The sequence below is a fragment of the Dermacentor albipictus genome, chromosome 3 (assembly GCF_038994185.2).
Source record: "Dermacentor albipictus isolate Rhodes 1998 colony chromosome 3, USDA_Dalb.pri_finalv2, whole genome shotgun sequence".
NCBI classification, from domain to species: domain Eukaryota; kingdom Metazoa; phylum Arthropoda; class Arachnida; order Ixodida; family Ixodidae; genus Dermacentor; species Dermacentor albipictus.
In genome coordinates, this window is record NC_091823.1 from 35,783,447 (window position 1) to 35,801,031 (window position 17,585).

The 17,585-nt window shown below is 50.8% G+C and overlaps 1 protein-coding gene across 2 annotated transcripts in view; it reads left to right on the plus strand.

Moving 5' to 3' along the window:
* The window catches only part of LOC135902581 (uncharacterized), a 593,127-nt gene that overhangs the window by 308,571 nt on the left and 266,971 nt on the right, over positions 1-17,585 (plus strand). For both annotated transcript variants that reach the window (XM_065432776.2, XM_065432767.2), the window contains one exon: positions 2,910-3,153. In XM_065432776.2, the coding sequence (XP_065288848.2) occupies positions 3,020-3,153 (134 nt within the window). In that variant the 5' untranslated portion in view covers positions 2,910-3,019. The remainder of the gene's footprint in view (positions 1-2,909; positions 3,154-17,585) is intronic.

Sequence of the window (17,585 nt, forward strand, 5' to 3'; positions counted from 1 at the left end):
GCTGGAGAAGGAGCGGGGGGGGGCGCTCGTGCACCTGCTTCATTGTCGGATGCCCACCTGCAACCGGTGACTCGGCTCCGCAGCGGTGGCAAATGCCTTCTTCAAAGACGAAGGGGGTCGATTGAGCTCCATTGTCCCAGGCCCCCTTCCAATCCCGGCGACGCACGAACTTGTTGTCTTGGTCGCTTCTCTGGAATGCGCCTTCCGGCCTCCGCACTCCCCAATTAGCTGTGCTGCAATCCGACGTGGTCTGGGGAACTCGAAGTGATCGCAGGAACCAGCTCCATATCTAACAGCGTGCGGCGTTTCGGCTGCTGCTGCGGCTGCTCCTCCCCTTTCTCTCTTTTCTCCTTCCAATCACTATCCTCTTGCGCAGTGCGGTTGAGGTGTGCTGTGTTGAGAGACAGTTACTGCGTTGCACTCTACCCCACCTTTTTCACAAGCTTTACCAAAGAACCGCTATCGGGCGCCCGCGCGTGCCCGCCTGGGTAGCTGTATCGTGAAAGCCATCTGCGACGGCTACAGAGTCCGCCGCGCGCTGTTTTCGCGGCTTAGTTGGTGCGAGAAGCAGTACGAAGGTAAATTCGCTCGCTACTGCATGCTGCCGCGTTTCCTCACTGCAGCGTTTTGGCAGCGAGTTTCCGCAGTCATCGAGTGATGTGTGTTCACGTTCGCTTGTGCTCGCGTGACACCACGCTTGTTAATTTAGTTAGTATGCCTAGGTTTACAAGTTTATATGGCAGACCAAACCGCTGCCGTTACTACGCGTATAGCTGTCCACTAATTTGCTATGTCGCAGTCGATGCTTCGCCTTTCGGGCGAAACTGCGAATTTTTTTCCAAACCGATGTCGCCTTTCTGCTTCTGCGCCAAAGTGACACCTATACTGAGTTCATTTGGCACGCCAACGTTTATATCGCTAGAAATGTTCTCAGTTCTAAGGGCCGTCATTGCGTTTTGTGTGTCACGCGCGATTGTTTAGCGCATGCATGTTGCCCTCTAGAGGTCCGCTTCTTCTCTATAGTGAAAAATTGTAATAGGCCTAGTGGATGTCCGCACGTTTTCAGCCGCGTGAAAATGTCCAGCAGTTACATATCCACCGCCACGATGCGGTTCGTCCGTCGATCCTCATGGCGCGGAGCAGCTCGCTGTGGATGCTGAATTTGTGTGTAGAATTCATCTGCGTTTGGCCATAGAAGGCAAATATTGTCAATAAACTCAAGTGGCTGGCACTGTCGGTCGGACAACACGACAGCGACCAAACGGCCAGAATCACGCGAGAGCCTTGCGTTCGTTACGGCTGCTTGGCAGTTGTTGTAACCTTGTATATAGTTGTAATTTGTTAATACGCGCTATCCGCGTAAGATTTTTTTAACGCACATTGACAATAAGAGAGTGCCGATTATATCTGCGTTGGAAATAAAGTTTCGTTTTCCCACCTGTATAGTATTATGCACTCACCCTTCTTGTGGTATATTGATGGCCTCTGCATGATAACCAAGCTGCGACATCGAAGCACATAAAGAGTAACATAGTTATTTGATTGCGAATTCTTGCCCTGAGCTTCGTATGCTGTATTAGAACAAGCCACCCAGGTAGATGTGTTCGGGCCGCAGTTAGTAGAAGCCATCTGAATATTATGGTATCCAAATGGTACTTGTAAATAAAATTAAGGTCAAGGACGCCGCCCACCTCGGGCGATTTCACCGTCCGATCATTTCTATATATAAATATTGCTCCTCCTCCTGCGGTATTACTCGCCAAAACTGGGGTTTTACATTTTACGGTCTGATTATGAGGTACGCCGAAGTGAAGGACTCCCGATTAATTTGGACCACCTCGGGTTGTTGAACGTGCACTCTCAATGCACGATACTTGAGCGTTTTTGTGTGTGTGTGTGTGTGTGTGTGTGTGTGTGTGTGTGTGTGTGTGTGTGTGTGTGTGTGTGTGTGTGTGTGTGTGTGTGTGTGTGTGTGTGTGTGTGTGTGTGTGTGCGCATTTTACCGTCATCGATATGCAGCCGGAATGCGATTTCGCGACTTCGTGCTTAGCAGCGCAACATGATAGCCGCTAGGCCACCACGGTGGGTTCAAATGGCAGTTTTGCTTATAGTTATCGTTTGTTATCTTATAGTTATCGCTTATAGTTATAGTTTGCTTATAGTTTTGCTTATGTATCGTAGTCCTAGATACAGGACGTCCGCCTTTTCCATTAGTGCCGCAAAGAAACGCGCCTTGAGCAGGAACAGGGTTGTGTGGACGACAAACATGGACGATGTTCGACACGCACTTAACGGTGCGTGTCGTCCAAGCCCGTGATCCCGCTACCGTACGTCTTGTGTTTCCGCTTAGCGCGCTATCTGTTTGTCGTGCACTTTCCGTGCTCGTGTTGGAGGGACGAATGACTGGTGGCGTGCTTTATAACATTAGATTGGCTCGCTTTCATATCCATGAGTCGCGAATGAATGATTTATTCGGGCGTAGTCGGGAATATTGGCAATGGTTGTGTGTAATTTTATGTGTGTAATATGTCGAATATTACCTGTTTGCCGTATATGCCGTGCGAACGCTCCTGCGCGCGCCGTCTGCCACCGATGGTTGGAGTACAGCGGCTTCTTCTCTTTTCTCTCTTCTTTTTTTTTCAGGAGTAACGCTAGTATTTGCGCGTAGTTCCCGCTAATACCATTTTCACGGACACTCCCTGATTGGAGATTTTTTTTCACTCCTGAGCCTATCTATGGCACTGGCATCTGCCAATGGCGGTGGTGGTTTCTTACTAGATGCGTATGTAAAAGGAATGTTCTGGCAAATCGAGTGTGGTTAACATTCTACCGACCATCTTACTTTGGCATTCGACAACGTCTCTTGTCCTTGCACTGCGACTGACGGCGGCTCCCTCTTCTCTTTCCAGATGGCGCGCGCGAGGTCTTGTCGGTGAGCAGCGTTCATCGAGTATGAAGGGTCCCTTGGTGCCGCGTTGATGGTGCAGCGGGGCATCTGCTCCGGTGCGGCGGTGACGTCATGAATGACGCCGCGGACGACGAAGGGGGCGCCGCCGTTGACGCCATCGCCCTCTACCTGGCCCAACTGAACCAGCGCATCCGGCGAGGATGCACGGCCCACGTGGACCCGGCGGGGCGCATTTACTACATGAAGTGAGTACCCGTCGCCGTTACCGCGTGATCGATCAATTTGATCGACGGTGCGTCGTTGATGCATCAAATAGAGGCACTCACATGCGTCGCGAAAGTGCGGTCGCGAATGTGCCGTTCTACATTGATGAAAAGGATCCTCCAGACTTCTCCGTCGCTGGCGGATGCGAGCCCACGTCACAAGGGTTCTTCAAGCACAGCAACCCGCTGCATTAGCAGGCTGCGCCGCACATGCACTGGGTGCCGCTTTTCAACAAACTGTGTTTCGTGACATCGTTTTAGGCGGCTTTGCCATGAAGGCACCGGATATGTGCCGCTCTTCGGTGAACTTCTCTCCAACTTGGGTCTCTGAGTATGTGCCGCTTGGAGTGCGGCAAGCGAGGGAACGATTTTCGGCGTTCTCAGGCACCGGCGAGCCACGCATTTCATTTCGGAGGCCACGTGCGGGGACGTCTCCGTAGCGCCACTAGATGGTGCAGCGTGTCCCGAAAGAAGCGCGAGAAAGGAGTCCGGCTGCCTCGTTAAGGTTGTACAACAATAGCGACTGGAGCGAAAAAAAAAAAAATCGTTGCTGCCGCTGACGTGGCTGAACGATTTTCGCTGCCAGCTTTCACACGCGTCGGCGACGGCGCGATTTCCATTAGAGCGACGCTTAAGATTGAACCCTGCTCTCAATGTGTTCGCGCAACTATTTTTACAATGAAACAACGCAGAAACCGGTAATACGTTTGAATGTTGTTTCTCACTTAAAAATAGGAGAAGTAGTATGTTTTAACGCGAGAGCGTTAAGGAGCTCGTGTCGCAGAAAAGGCGGTGTCGTCGGCGTCGGTGTCGTCGGCGTTGGCCGTGAGCGATAAATCCTGGCAGGCACATCATGAATAAAAAACAACTTGCAACATGGGATGGGTGGGAATCGAACCAGGGTCTCCGGCGTGTGATTGTGGTCGTTCATAGTTGCACAATTACGATTGCTTTGTGCTCACCTGCGGATACGCCAGCACTACGCGTCGTGACGTAAACGTCAGCTGAGCAAAAAAGCCCAATTTGGGCGGCGCTTGCCGTCGGCCCACCCAAAATTGCGCCGATCGGTGTGACTCCGCGAGGGCACAACCAATTTGGCCGAACCCAGGCGCAGAGGGCGTGAGACTATCGCGGCAGTCGCGGTGCGACGGAAATCCCGGTGTCGTTGGATGAAAGCTGCGCCATGTGAAACAGCCTTTACGCGTTCGTCAGCGTTCGCACGCACCGACGCGCCATGCATTTTGGAGGCCAAACGCAGGCTTTGTGGCGGCCCCGCTAGATGGCGCCGAGTGTTCTTAAGGAAGCGCACAAGGAAGGTCCCACTTCAGCACACGCCTGATAGATTAGTTGTTTCGAAGTTGGCAATAGGTCGCGTCGTTAAATATATCCAATGCTAAACGCTTCACCGTCGACAGTCATCGTGAGATGGGTTGTGTCGATCTTTTTTCTGCATATGAAGGGTGGTTGGGGAGCGGGCGTGCTTTTTCTCGTTTACTACAACAATATAGTTGCAGCAATGCTGTAGCTGTCACTAGCTACCATTCGCCGAACTGCGTCCACATGTTTTACGCTATGGACGAGCAGCAATGCTGCTGGTTTCCTCGTTCCGGCGTTTCTCATGAAGAGCTTTGTTCGGAGGAGGATCAGTGTTCGCGACGTTGTTCAAGCCGCAGCTACCGCATTACAGGCCTACCGGCTGTCACTTGGTACTGACGTACATTATTCCATCGCTAGGAGGCCGAAAAATTTTGGAATATGCTATAGTGTGTTCATAATGAACCGAAGCAACAGCGAGGACAGAAGCTCACGCACAGCGCTGGTCCCGTTTTTATGTGTGGTTCCTTCTGTCTTGCTCTTGTTTGCGCTGAGAAACAAAAACCGTCATTCCCGGAAGCACGTTGCTCGCGCTGTGTCCTCGGCTCACGATGCCCCGATGTGCTGACCCAGTAAGGCTTTTCAACAGCATCTCTCCACTCTACGTTGGGAGCTTTACACTGTTTGCAACTATTCCGGTAGTCCAGTGACCCGCCATTCAAGCTGCCAACCGCCGCGCTAAACGCAGGGAAACTCGCCTCGGTGAAAGCCCCGGGTGCGTGCATACGATAAGTGGTGGCGAGGTCAAGATAGCGCCATTCATCGCCGCCGGAGCCCCCCTCCCCCCTCCCCGTGTGTGTGTGTGTGTGTGTGCGGCCAACCTGTGAGTCGGGGCGCGTGCCGCGGGAGGAGGGACGTCTACGGACGCCCGCTCCAGGCGCGCGCCCCCTGAGGTGCCTCTGCGCAGCCGGCGGCCCCTTTGACGCAGTGCAGGACGACGACGAGCAACTCGCTCGCGCTGTTGTACGCCGCGGCCGCTACGTGTATCGATCCTGCCTTTCGGAAGGCCCGAGCCATCCCGGCGCGCGAGCCGAACCTGACCGCGCGCGGGTTCGCTCACGGAGTCGGGCGCGTGGGCAGCGGCCGGGTTCCGCCGCTTGTAATTGCGTGCAGCGCCTCCGCAACTTGGCCGAGCCGCGCTCGAGCGGGCTCGAACGGTGCTTCGCGCGGCAGAGCGCGCTGCCAGTGGCACTGATGGACGCCGGCATATATGTAACACGGCGGACGTAAGGAACGCAGGGTAAATATTAGCTTCGCGTGCGGAGGAGGCTTGCGCGTATACGTAAAGGTCTTGCGTGATATAGATGCTCTTGCTCTAAACGAATAGAATACGTCCTCGCATCTCACTTATGCACATGCTAAGTCTATGCGCGATTGCGTTCCACGCCCTATACCTGCGTGAAGTGCTTTAAGAACTTATCACGTTCTACGATTCATTTCATTTACGCCGTAACAGTGAACACATTACAGCTTTGTCCGTCCAACTGCTCGATCTCCCATGTGCGCGGTTGTCGTGTAATCCTCTCAGTGCGTGCTCTTGCCGAAACCAGCGTGCTGTGCTATGAACTATCGCCACTTATTCTTGCTATATAGGTGTCCGAACTGGACGACGTAGCGCTTGTCGAAACTATTCCTGCGGTATAAGTTTCTGCGCAGAGATGACACACGACATGCATCGACAAAATGACCCGGCACTTACTCGCCCAGCCTCTTCGTTTTGCTTTCTAGGAAGAAATTCAGCACAGAATTGTTGGCCAATCCGCAAGTGTGGGTATGAGCCATAATATGAAGCAATCAGCAATCATCATCATAGAAGACTACATTTGTCTGTAGCGATGATCGGATATATATATATATATATATATATATATATATATATATATATATATATATATATATGTGTGTGTGTGTGTGTGTGTGTGTGTGTGTGTGTGTGTGTGTGTGTGTGTGTGTGTGTTTTCTATACATGCTTGCCTTGCGGAAACTTGCGAGCAAAGAGACGTTGTCTCGACCCCATTTCAGGGACGGCTGCGGTGGCCCACGTCGCAGCCGATCGGTGACGGAACGATAAGAGACAGGAACGATTATACATCGGCGCAGAGGCGATGAATGCTAAACTTGGAGATAGAGAGAGGCGATAGGTCCTATTTATGCCGCAGTAAAGAAAATGTGATGAGACACCTAGTTCAATCGATCACCTCTAAAGCGAAGAACTAAGGGCACTTTTACTCGATGATTAATTCAGTGAATGTACGTGCGCTCATAGCGTAGCATTTATTTATGTACTTATTTTTTACTGTTGGGGTCTATGCCAGCTCTTGTGGCGGACATGGGAGCGTATTTTGTTTACAGTCCTCGGCGCCTGCAGACGATGCGAACGCCGATGCGGCCGGTGCGTGGGAGCCCCAGGCACATGAGCGCCCGCGCCGATTTCGTTTTGCTGGCGCTCCAATGTAGCTCGGAGAGCAGCGCGTAGTTTACTGCAGCAAGAAAAGGCGCGCACTAGTGTCTGTGTGCGTGCGTGCGAGCGCGCATCTGTATGTCGACTCAGTGAAGAAAACCGACGCGTGACGTTCAGAAACCGAGCGTCTTGCCCACGGGGCTGAACACCCACGCTTGCGAAAGGGGAATCTATCTGAACGATATGAATGTGTTGTACCTCGTTGTCTGTGTTGTCACGCAACACAGACAGATAAGCAGTCAATAATTTGATAAGGAGTTATATGGGTCTGATCGCGGTTGATAATGGTTCGACGCGGATGGATAAGATGCTAAAGAGCGATAACGGCTTACAATGTTCGGAACAACTCTAATAAGGTTGATAAAGACTGATAAGGGTCGAATCATGTCCAGTGAGGTCGATAAGAATAGATAAGGGTTGATAACGGTCGGATCGAGTCCGATAACGGTTTATAAGGGTCTGGTCATGTCTGATACGGTTGATAAAGGTCAGAGTGGTTCGTATTAGGTTGTTAACGACCGATAAGGGCTGAGAAGTGTTTATACTGGTCGGATCAAGAGCCAAAAGAAAGATTGCCCACGCCGTCCTCCGAACTTTCACGACGAGAGTTGCCAACTTGGTGAAGTGCTCGAGGTCGGCAAGCTGAAGGATTGCAACAGGGGGTTTGTTCACATGAGGGGGAGAGGGGGAAGGGCAAACTTATTTACAGGAAACGGCATACTCGTTCTGGCCCGGGCACGGAGTACGCCCACGGCTGGGACACCACCAAGTCCCCCGTTGATCGTGACCGCCTTAATGATTCAGTTACGCAGTTCTGCGCGTGGTGCGATTCATGCAGACGAAGATTAACTTTAGCTAAACCGTTTTCATGACGTGTTCCAATCGCGCTTCACCTTCCATGTTTATTTACTCTTCTAGCAAAGTATATAGCAGTAACACCGGTTAAATGCAAGTTCGTGGGTGTTACTGTCGCCAATAATGGCCAAAGCACATTGATTCAATCTGCAATAAAGCACTCAGGGAGCTCGGTTACTTACAGCGAACATTTAAGGGAACACCCAGTCACATAACGCTGTTATTATTTAAGTCCCTGATACAGCCAGTGTCGGAGTATGCTTTTGTTGTTTGGTGTCCTCGCAAGCATCACAAAATTAATCTTTTCTGACCAGTTCAAATGAAGGCAACGCGTTTTATCTTTCACCACACCGACGGCGACATTTCTCCTTCCACAGTGTCTCTGAATCTAACCCCTTTCTCCCAGCGTCGAAATAACGAGACCTTAAAGAAACATTATACTGCGTCGTCAAGTCTTCCTGCAGACTGTCAAACATCTTTTCGACGTTCTTCAAGGAATCGTCAACTATTAGTGGCCATGAACTAAACATTACACCTTCATAGCATTTGCACTGTCAGGATTGGGGGCTCAATCCCATCGTCCGTGGTCCTTTGCCAAGATTGGAGTACGGCATGAATTCGAAGGTAGCTGGCCCATGCCGTCGTCCAACTTATTTACGCTGAGATCGTTGATGAAGTGAAGAACTGCTTCTCATCGAGAACGAGGAAAAGGGGTTTGTTTACAGAAATTAAATCAGTCTAACATGACTGCTTGAGAAAAAGAGTAACAGTCCAACATGACTGTATGAGAGAAGTGACTCAGTCTAACATGACTGCTCAAGAGAAGTGTCTCCAGCATGCGCACAACCACAGTTTTTATACACTCGATCCGCCGGTCCTACGACGCGGCGACTGTTCGTTTACTCATCACCAACGCGCCGCTGCTCTGCAGAACAGTTTACGTACACAAAGGCAACCGCGCTCTGATGCCCGACGACGGCGTTGGCGGGTGCCGTTCCGGGAACTATCGTTGCCGATCGAGGGTCGCTCGTTGTTCCGTGCCACTCCGAACCGTGAGAAGCACAAAAATACGTCGTTCCCGCGGCAGCTTGTCCATGCGTGTGAAATCAGCTCCGCGTTGGGGAACTCCGGAATCATTGTTCACGCACCGAACTAGTTCCGTCACAATGTCGAAGGGGCTGGAGGAAGGCGGCGGATTCCAGCGCAAAGGCCGCTTCTTTGAACGCCTCCCAGCTGCAGCGACGGAGAGGGTGCGGGATGCGCGTCTTGCACCCCTTGTCGTAATCGGGTGGCAAGGTGGCAATCTTGCTTAGCGGCTCGCCATTCTTAACAGCACCAACTAACATCTTCCAATTCAGCTCCTTCCCATGAACAATTGTCTGCCGCAAGATAAGTTTGCGTTCACACATAGTGAGATGTAACCGCTTTTTAGAAAATATGTATTGCTTCAACCTTGCTTGATTCGTTTGCGCTTGTATCGCTCTTTTCACTTTTGCCCTTCGTTTATCACCACTCCCACTCTCGCGATAGCCCCGGCTCTACTGCATTACGTAAAAGTAAAATAAAAACAAATTAAACATAGTAAATATTACCTCCCGTCCCAGCGGGCCTGTGTTGTATGTGCATACATAACGCTGTTACATGTAGCAACGTTTCCTCCTCTTGCTCGCGTTCTGAGCGCCGCTTGTGCGTACAGAGTTGCCGGCGCGCAGACGGCGGTGGCTTTCCGTGCCGTCGCTCTGTTGCACGCACACTCAGGAAGCGAGCGGTCGGCGCGTCGTACACGTATAGACACGCGCGACACGTTTCCTGCATTACAGCCAGCGTCGGCTGCAGGGTCTCCGCCGGCTTCGCGCTCGTTGCGAAAGCCAGGCGCGCGCGCGCGTGCGGTTGCAGTGCGGCGGGCGGCCGCCGAGGCGGCCGAGCTAGCGCCGGCAAGCCGGCCTGTCTATCGTCTATGGCACTGTGCACGCTGCTCAGTTACTAAGAGAAGCTGGCTTCTCTGCACTGCGCGCATTCCCCGTCGATGTGTGCTACGTCGCGGGGAAACTGCGCACGGAGCGGCGCCGCCGGTTCCTTGTAATGCCTCCAGCTGGCGCTCGCCTCCGTCGCATGTACTGAGGACTAAAACGTACTGAGCCAGATACCAGGAGATAGATTTGGTGTGCGAGGCGTGTAGAGAGGAGGAGGAAATGGCGGAACACCTGATACTTGCTTGTAAACAACTTCACCCTGCAGTTGAATCTAACGGGGAAATATTCAAAGCCTTGGGTTTTAAAGACAGTGAAAGTAGAATAGACTTTGAACAGGTAGAAATAACTTAACGGAGGCTATCTGATTGGTGGACAATATCAACGCAAAAGTAAAGGAGTAAATACATAGGTATGCATGCATATAGAACCATTAAAGGCTAGGTGGCGCGCCCGCCGCCGCCCGATTCAAAGGGTTGAGCCACAATCATCCATCCATCCATCCATTCGCGGCCCACGCAAGAGGCCGCGTTTCTACCACAAAGCCCGCCTTCGCGGCCAGCGTTTCGCTGCTGCATACGCTCCAGCTGCCGGGAAGCGTGACAAGCAGTCAGGGATCTTTTGAATACTATTTTTTTTCCCCTCGCAGCATCGGCCCAACATGTGACCTCGGAGACTCGGCGTGTTGGCCGAAATATTTGGTACTTGTTCGGCCGCCCTCTCGCATACAGTTTCCTACACAGTAATTACCAGAGCGAAGTCTGGTGCTGCGATCGGTAAGCCACCATGGGAATGATGGTTAGTACATGGATTTATCTTCGTGCTTGTGGATTCAGACGCCCTTATGGCTTCGTTTAAAAATAAATTATGGGGTTTAACGTGCCAAAACCACTTTCTGATTATGAGGCACGCCGTAATGGAGGACTCCGGAAATTTCGACCACCTGGGGTTCTTTAACGTGCAGTCTTCGTTTGTCACGCGTTATGTGCCTTCATTGGCTTAAATTTCAAAGTAATGCATTGACCGTTTTTATTAAGGGCGGCGCCATTTTGAGATAACAGCGCCGTCTATCGTCCGGCGTAATGCTGGTGGTAGGTGGGATCGCGCTTTAGAGTTCACGGCGCACGGGCTGTTGACGACGAGGGGCAAGTTTTCGTGCTTTCCTGAGAGGTGTCAACAAGTTGTTTGGATTGAGAAACTTCATAGCGTGTCGTCACTAAGCTTTTAGCTTCGATATAGCCGCAGTATCAAACGGCGACAGGCATAGAGGCACTCCCGCAGTTCTTCCCACGATCGAAGTAGGAGGATGGCCAAGTTTGAACATTGTCGATACGTAACGTATACACGTAACGTATTATTATTGTATGTCTAGCCTTCAACTCTGTTAAGGTATCCCTCAAGTGACACAGTCAGAAGCGTCTCCATGTGTCATGCGGTGTGCCGCACCAGCGTACATCCCAATCCAGGTAACTGCACAACTCGGAGGAAACACGTTTTGCTATCTTTCGTGCTCCTAAAATTTTCGGGGTACGATTTTCTAAACATTGTTCAGCTGGCACCCGGGAATCAAGCTTTAGAAAATAAGGAACTGTGAAATAACTCGATCGAAAGGGCTGTTGACGTGAGTAGAATGAGCTGATGATAATGACCGCGAATATGCCACGATCAACCAGACGCACGCGACGCGTTGAAATATTATGCGCATCCTTAAGTGTCGAATGGTGCCTGTGCGTGCAAAGCGCACCTCGCCTACTCGAGAAAGCCGAAAGATGACCATCTACTCATTGCAACAGCAACTTTACTTTCTGCGTTAATACAGCACGCGATGAGCGGCGTGGGCAGCGTGCCGACGAGATGCGGAAGCACGGGAGAGGACATGTGAACTATATGGCCGGCCATCACACGGTATGCATGCATTTGGTTACAGAATGAGTGGGAGAAAAAAAAACTTCATTTCTTTTAGTCCCCACGTACTGTTTTCATAATACGTCCTCGGTCAATTTCCGCCAGAACCGTGGTTGCCAAGCACGATAATCTTATAGCACACGTCTGAACAGAATAAGTTTAATGTGCGTGCGCGAAGAAATCCTTACCTTCATCCACTCGCAATAGCTGACCGACTCGAATACGCACCTTTCTTTCATATCGCAGTTTGATCATGGGTGCCGAGTTCCGGGTTATTCGCCGAGCGCTCACTGGGAACAAAACTCCGAACGTACACGCGATGGCATCAAGTCCTTTCTGCCTATGCTGACAATACAATAATAATATTTGGGGTTTTACGTGCCAAAACCACTTTCTGATTATGAGGCACGCCGTAGTGGAGGACTCCGGAAATTTTGACCACCTGGGGTTCTTTAACGTGCACCTAAATCTAAGCACACGGGTGTTTTCGCATTTCGCCCCCATCGAAATGCGGCCGCCGTGGCCGGGATTCGATCCCGCGACCTCGTGCTCAGCAGCCCAACACCATAGCCACTGAGCAACCACGGCGGGGTGCTGACAATACAAAGCGGACGCTTCTCTGCCATGGCGGTGTCCACGAACTCGCCGCGGCTGAAGATGCGCTTTACGCTTGCTTCCCAAAGTAACTTTTGCAGCCGAATGCAGCAGCCCTGGTAGCTCGTCGACCTTGAGTCATCTGACATCGCAGAAATCCCAGACAGAACACGTTAGAATGGCATTAATTGGCAATTAAGCTGCTACCTTTCCAAGCTGCCGCTGGGAGAAAACGGAATCTGCACATACCAGCGCAAAGAGCAGATCGGCGCGGCGTGCTGGTTCGAGGCTACGTTCCTCATCGCCGATAAAACCGTCTACACTTTCTTTAAGATGCAGAAAGCAATAAGACTCTGCGAACACGCATAAGCGCTGTAGTTTGCAGTGGCTCCGCTTGTCCGTGCGTAATGGTTTCAATATCGGTATTCTGTGCTAGAGGTCCTGCGTTCTAACCCTTTCATCGGGGAACAGTAGTAATACCTAATTTTTGATAGCGCGGTATACCTTGTTAAGAATGATCAGCTGGCAAGATCACGAAGCCGTTCAAAGCCAGAAGGACGAATTTTAGCCAAATCCGTATACTAGCCATCATTCCCGGACCACGCATGATGTCGGAATCGCCCTGCTTGCAGCTCTCGTAATTTCTGTAGCGCCACAGTTCCCTCTCGTAATGGCGTGGAACTCGGTGCTCTGTCGTAGATCTGCCTGCCGAGAGGGAGCACTAAAACCTACCGCGCGCTCTGACGTGACGATCGTGTGTTGGTCCGATTCGTCTGGCCTCAATCGTGTTGCGCCAGTGCTCCCTCTATAGTTCTTTCTGTGCACGTGTTCCACGTGTTCTTATGAGAAAGCCTAATTGGCCTTGCCTCCCCCCCCCCCCTGGTTTTATTGCTGTTGTTTTCTGGTGTCGCTACTCTATTTGCACGAGAGATTACCCTCGTTCCGCATTGAATACTTGCGTAGCTCATTGGCCTATAGTTACCGTTATTATATACTAAACACAGCGTTATGTGACAACTGAGTCGGCAGTCAATTCTCGCTGTGCTCATAAAAGTGCACACAAGACATCGTCTTGAAGGATGCACCGTCATCATGATTTATATGTTCCACAGCACCTGCCGCTTACAAAACCGTGTTCATGTGGCTTATATATAGTGACTTGCGATAGGTCTGGCGAGGGTTTAAGCAGATGCTAAAAAAAAAGGTAGCTCGGTGCTTTTAGTAGACGCGTGAAAACATTTGAGCACGAGTGCTACAGGTGCGACCGGCAGGTTTTTCGAGAGGAAAGTAAATTACTTTCTTTTAATTTTCGCGCTCACCGGAAATGTTATTCTGAGAAAAACCATCGCGAGTGTTGTTTCCATTCTTTAGTCATTAACGATTACCATCAAGCCTGCGCCAAGTCTTCGGCGCTTAAGCGCTATAAAACGTCTAATTTCCATGATTTCTGTGGTGACTGACTTTATGCTTCGATATTCTTTTTCCTGGTGCGTGGCGTTCCAAGCTGCCCTCAAATACTATACTATTTCATAGGAAGGAACACAATTTCGCCAAGTAAGTTGGGAGCGCGCCTATTTTTCTCTTACATATCTGTCTCTGTTTCTTTCTCTCTCTCTCCTTCCAATGCTTGCCAGAAACGCTAGACCCTCTCTCGTAATTTGCGTACAGTGGAAGCAGTGCGTCGCTGGGGCCTCTGTACGAAAAAACTGACTCAGCTCCCGCACGCGTGGCTTCTGAATGATGTAGAGGGTGCACATAGACCATTTTCTTCGGAGAGAAGGATCTGCGCCATGTTTCGACGTCGAGCCACTCTCCTTGAGCCACGTCGGCCCATTAATGTTGCAAGTTCAATTACTCCGAGTGGCGGCTTTAAATTTGCTCTGGTTTGGGCGTTAGAGAGAGAGAGAGAGGCAGACAGAGACGGCAAGAAAGTTTCGAAGCGCCGAGCAAAACATTATAGTAAAGTGGCCAGCGCAATATTTCCTCGAGGGGCGCTGGAGCTTGAAAAACAATAAGGGAAGAAAACGAAATAATATTTTTTTTTTTTCAGCAACGCTTGGCCGGCAGCTTTCGTTTCCTCAGCCGTCCCTGTTCCTTCTTCTTACTGTTTTCGTTTCGGGAGTGTTTTAATTTCCGATGGCGTCGCTTCTGTCGAGCGGGACACGTGAGGTGCCACTGCGTGCGAAAAGCCGACATTCCCTATTCCTCCCCTTCCCCCTGTTTTTATTTTCCGTTCTCGTTTCTTTCCCTAACTTAAAGCACCAGAGCGCTTTCGGAATGTCGGAAGGAACCAAATGCGCGCACGATCGCGGGCTTAAAAAAAAAAAAAAAACATGGAGGAGGAACTAAGCAATACAACAAAATCCTTGCGCTGGTCGCGCAAGTTCGTCAGCAACGCGTACAACATGCCTCGGAATTCCAAATCAATCAGAGCTCTGGGAGCTTTGGAACTCCGTACTTTTGCATTGTTTCCCCCTGAATAAAATTTTCTCTGATTTCTTGTTACATTTCTTCTGTCTTTGTTTTTTTCGCCGCTAGCCAGTATCTTGCAGCTTGCTTTGTTCAGGCGGTAAATGCTGGAGAGGAGTTAGTGAGAGGGAGAGGGGGAAAGTAAAGCACGAAGGGGGAGGGGGCGAAGGGATTCGGTTAGTGGCTGTGGTCGATGGTCACGCCATTACGGGAGCGCCGCTGAATACGCGGGCACCGACAGACGGCAGGGCCGCAGTGGCAGCTTGCAACTTAATCGACGCTTTTCTGGAGCATTAATTAGTTGCCTCCGCCGGTATTTTGGGGGGAAGGTGGCAGAGGGCGCTCGGTTTTTCCTCACTGGCCCTCATTGTCCCTCGTTGTCTTGTGCTTGCTCATTTCGCGTTGTAATACTTGTTGCTGTACGCTATCTCCCGGCCTTCTAATTCTCCGCTCCGCATTGCATCGTGTAGCGCGCCAATAACTCGCCGCGCCGTTCATACAGGGGGGGCTGCGAGAAAGAGAATGGCGCCATTTATTTTGCTGTCTCCCTCTCTCTCTCTCTTCCTTCAACTGCTTGCGCGAGTGCCACGGTACGCATCTTTTTGTTTATTTTCGTTTGCAAATTGGCTGCTTGAATCTCAACTCTAGAGAATGCGCAGTACGTCGACGAAACTGGTGGCGTTCCGTGCTTCTCTGGCGTTTGATGAGGGCATGCTGCTGCTTCTCCTGAGGCTGGAGATTTCTTTCCTTCTGACAAAACTCTCGAAGGACACTTCAGTGGCATGCCGCGCCTAATTACCGTTGTCCCTTCTTAACAACAACAAAAAAATATTAGCGAAGGCACAAGAAAAAAGAAAAGCAGAAAAGGAAACGCGGCGCGACGCGCCCAGCGCAGCGGAGGCAGAAGTCGACTTGCAGAGCGACACGCCCAGTTTGCGTCGACGTTCCGCCCTCCCCCCTCACCGTGCGTGTTCTACAGCGACGCTCTGAACTTGGGGTAAAGTGCAGCGCAGTAACTGTCTCTCAGCAGAGGACACCTCAACTGCAGCGCGGTTGAGGTGTCCTCTGCTGAGAGACAATTACTGCGCTGCGCTTTACCCCAACTTTTCCTTCCCATCAACAAGAATCTCCTTCTCTCTCTCTAGTTGGTTGGGATGTTTCGTGCCCGCGGGCGCGGTGCTCACACAAAAACAAACGGCAGCTGGAAGCGTTGATTTCACATGTGGCAGAATTATATTTTCCGGTATACTTCACGATTTTTTTTCTTAGGCATTTTATCTTGGGAAATTCGTTTAGCTCAACGTCGCACTTGCGCTTAGGCGGAGGGCCTACAAGAATCAGAATGTATGCTGCGCTAACGCTACCGCCGCCTAGCGGTCGCGGCCACAAAAGCCGACCCGAGACGACAGCTTAAACGGCAGCCCCCCCCCCAAAAAAAAAAAGAAGGGGGGGGGGGCTTTGTCTTGCGGTTGCCGCGTAACAGATTTACGTTTTCTCGAATATTCGAATAACACTCCGAAGCTGTGGTGTCTGCAGCTTGTGTGTAAATTCGTATACTTTACTAATTTCTTTTTCTGCCGGAATTTACCTTTAAACATTTATTTAGTTTAGTAATGCAGTTACGCCTGGCGGAGGGCCTGGAAGATGCGTGGTGCACTTTCGCACACCTGCGTCACTTGTGGTTGTGGTGCTTACGTAACCTCGGCAACAACTTCGTTGTACATCCACTTTCACTGGGTAAAATGGAAGCGGTTTTCGTTTTTTTTTCTTCTTCTTTTTTTTACGTACCGTAGCGCGACACGCGTAAAATGTAAGCACTTTTCGTGCCGTGTGCGAACTAACGTAAGTGTCGCTATAGTGCGTTTCCAGCAGCACCTTAGTACTATGCAGTGTTGTCGTTGCGACGCTCGATGGCGACATGAAACGGATCGTCTTCGGGTGCTGATGTAGGAGCATGTGGACCGCAGAATGTGGTACACGGTAGAGAGTAATGATAATCTTGCTTTATAGATAAGATGCGGGCGAGGTGGAGCTCGATCGAGGATTTCGAAGAAGCTTGATAAGTATAGGCAAGGAGCGCGCACCGGGCGATTGAACGAGAAACGATATGAATAACGTGGGAGATGGGAAGTATGCACATTGAGGGAATGGTTGTGTAGCCGATATTTCACTCATTAAAATAAAAAATTTGGACTTGGGCAGGTCTTGTAGTGCGTCGAGCCAGATAACCCGTACTTTATACGGGAGAAACACGGCGGAGGCCAAAGGAGACGGAACGCAGCATGTCGCGGACTATAGGAAATTACAGGCATATAAGATGGAGTCAGCTTACGCTAAGCAGGAGTAACCCAGTATTACTGTCCTGCAGCGGGCAGGAATATTGTGAGTACGCAGTGCGGGTACTTCAGGCTCTCTCTCTCTCTCTCTTATCCTCGCTTAGGTAACGATGATCGTATTCCCAACCGCGCGAAGGCTTTCCTGCAGCGCACAGAAGCCTATAAGAGGGACAAACAATGATAATAACGTCGCTTGGGGGCAGTACATCCGTCCTTGAATCGAAAGGCGCAGCGTGTACTCCCCCGCACGACCACCCCACCTTTCATACCAATTCTGGTGTTGGCCAAGTGTGGCGCGGTCGCCCAAGATGTACAAAACTTTCACCAGCTTCCGAGCGCCAAAAAAGCTTTTCTGCATGCATTGCACACGTTGCTAGCGTGCTACTTGCTAACTAACGACTAACGCTTCGACGAGAGCCCGCACTGCACGACGAGGTCGCAATCGCATCT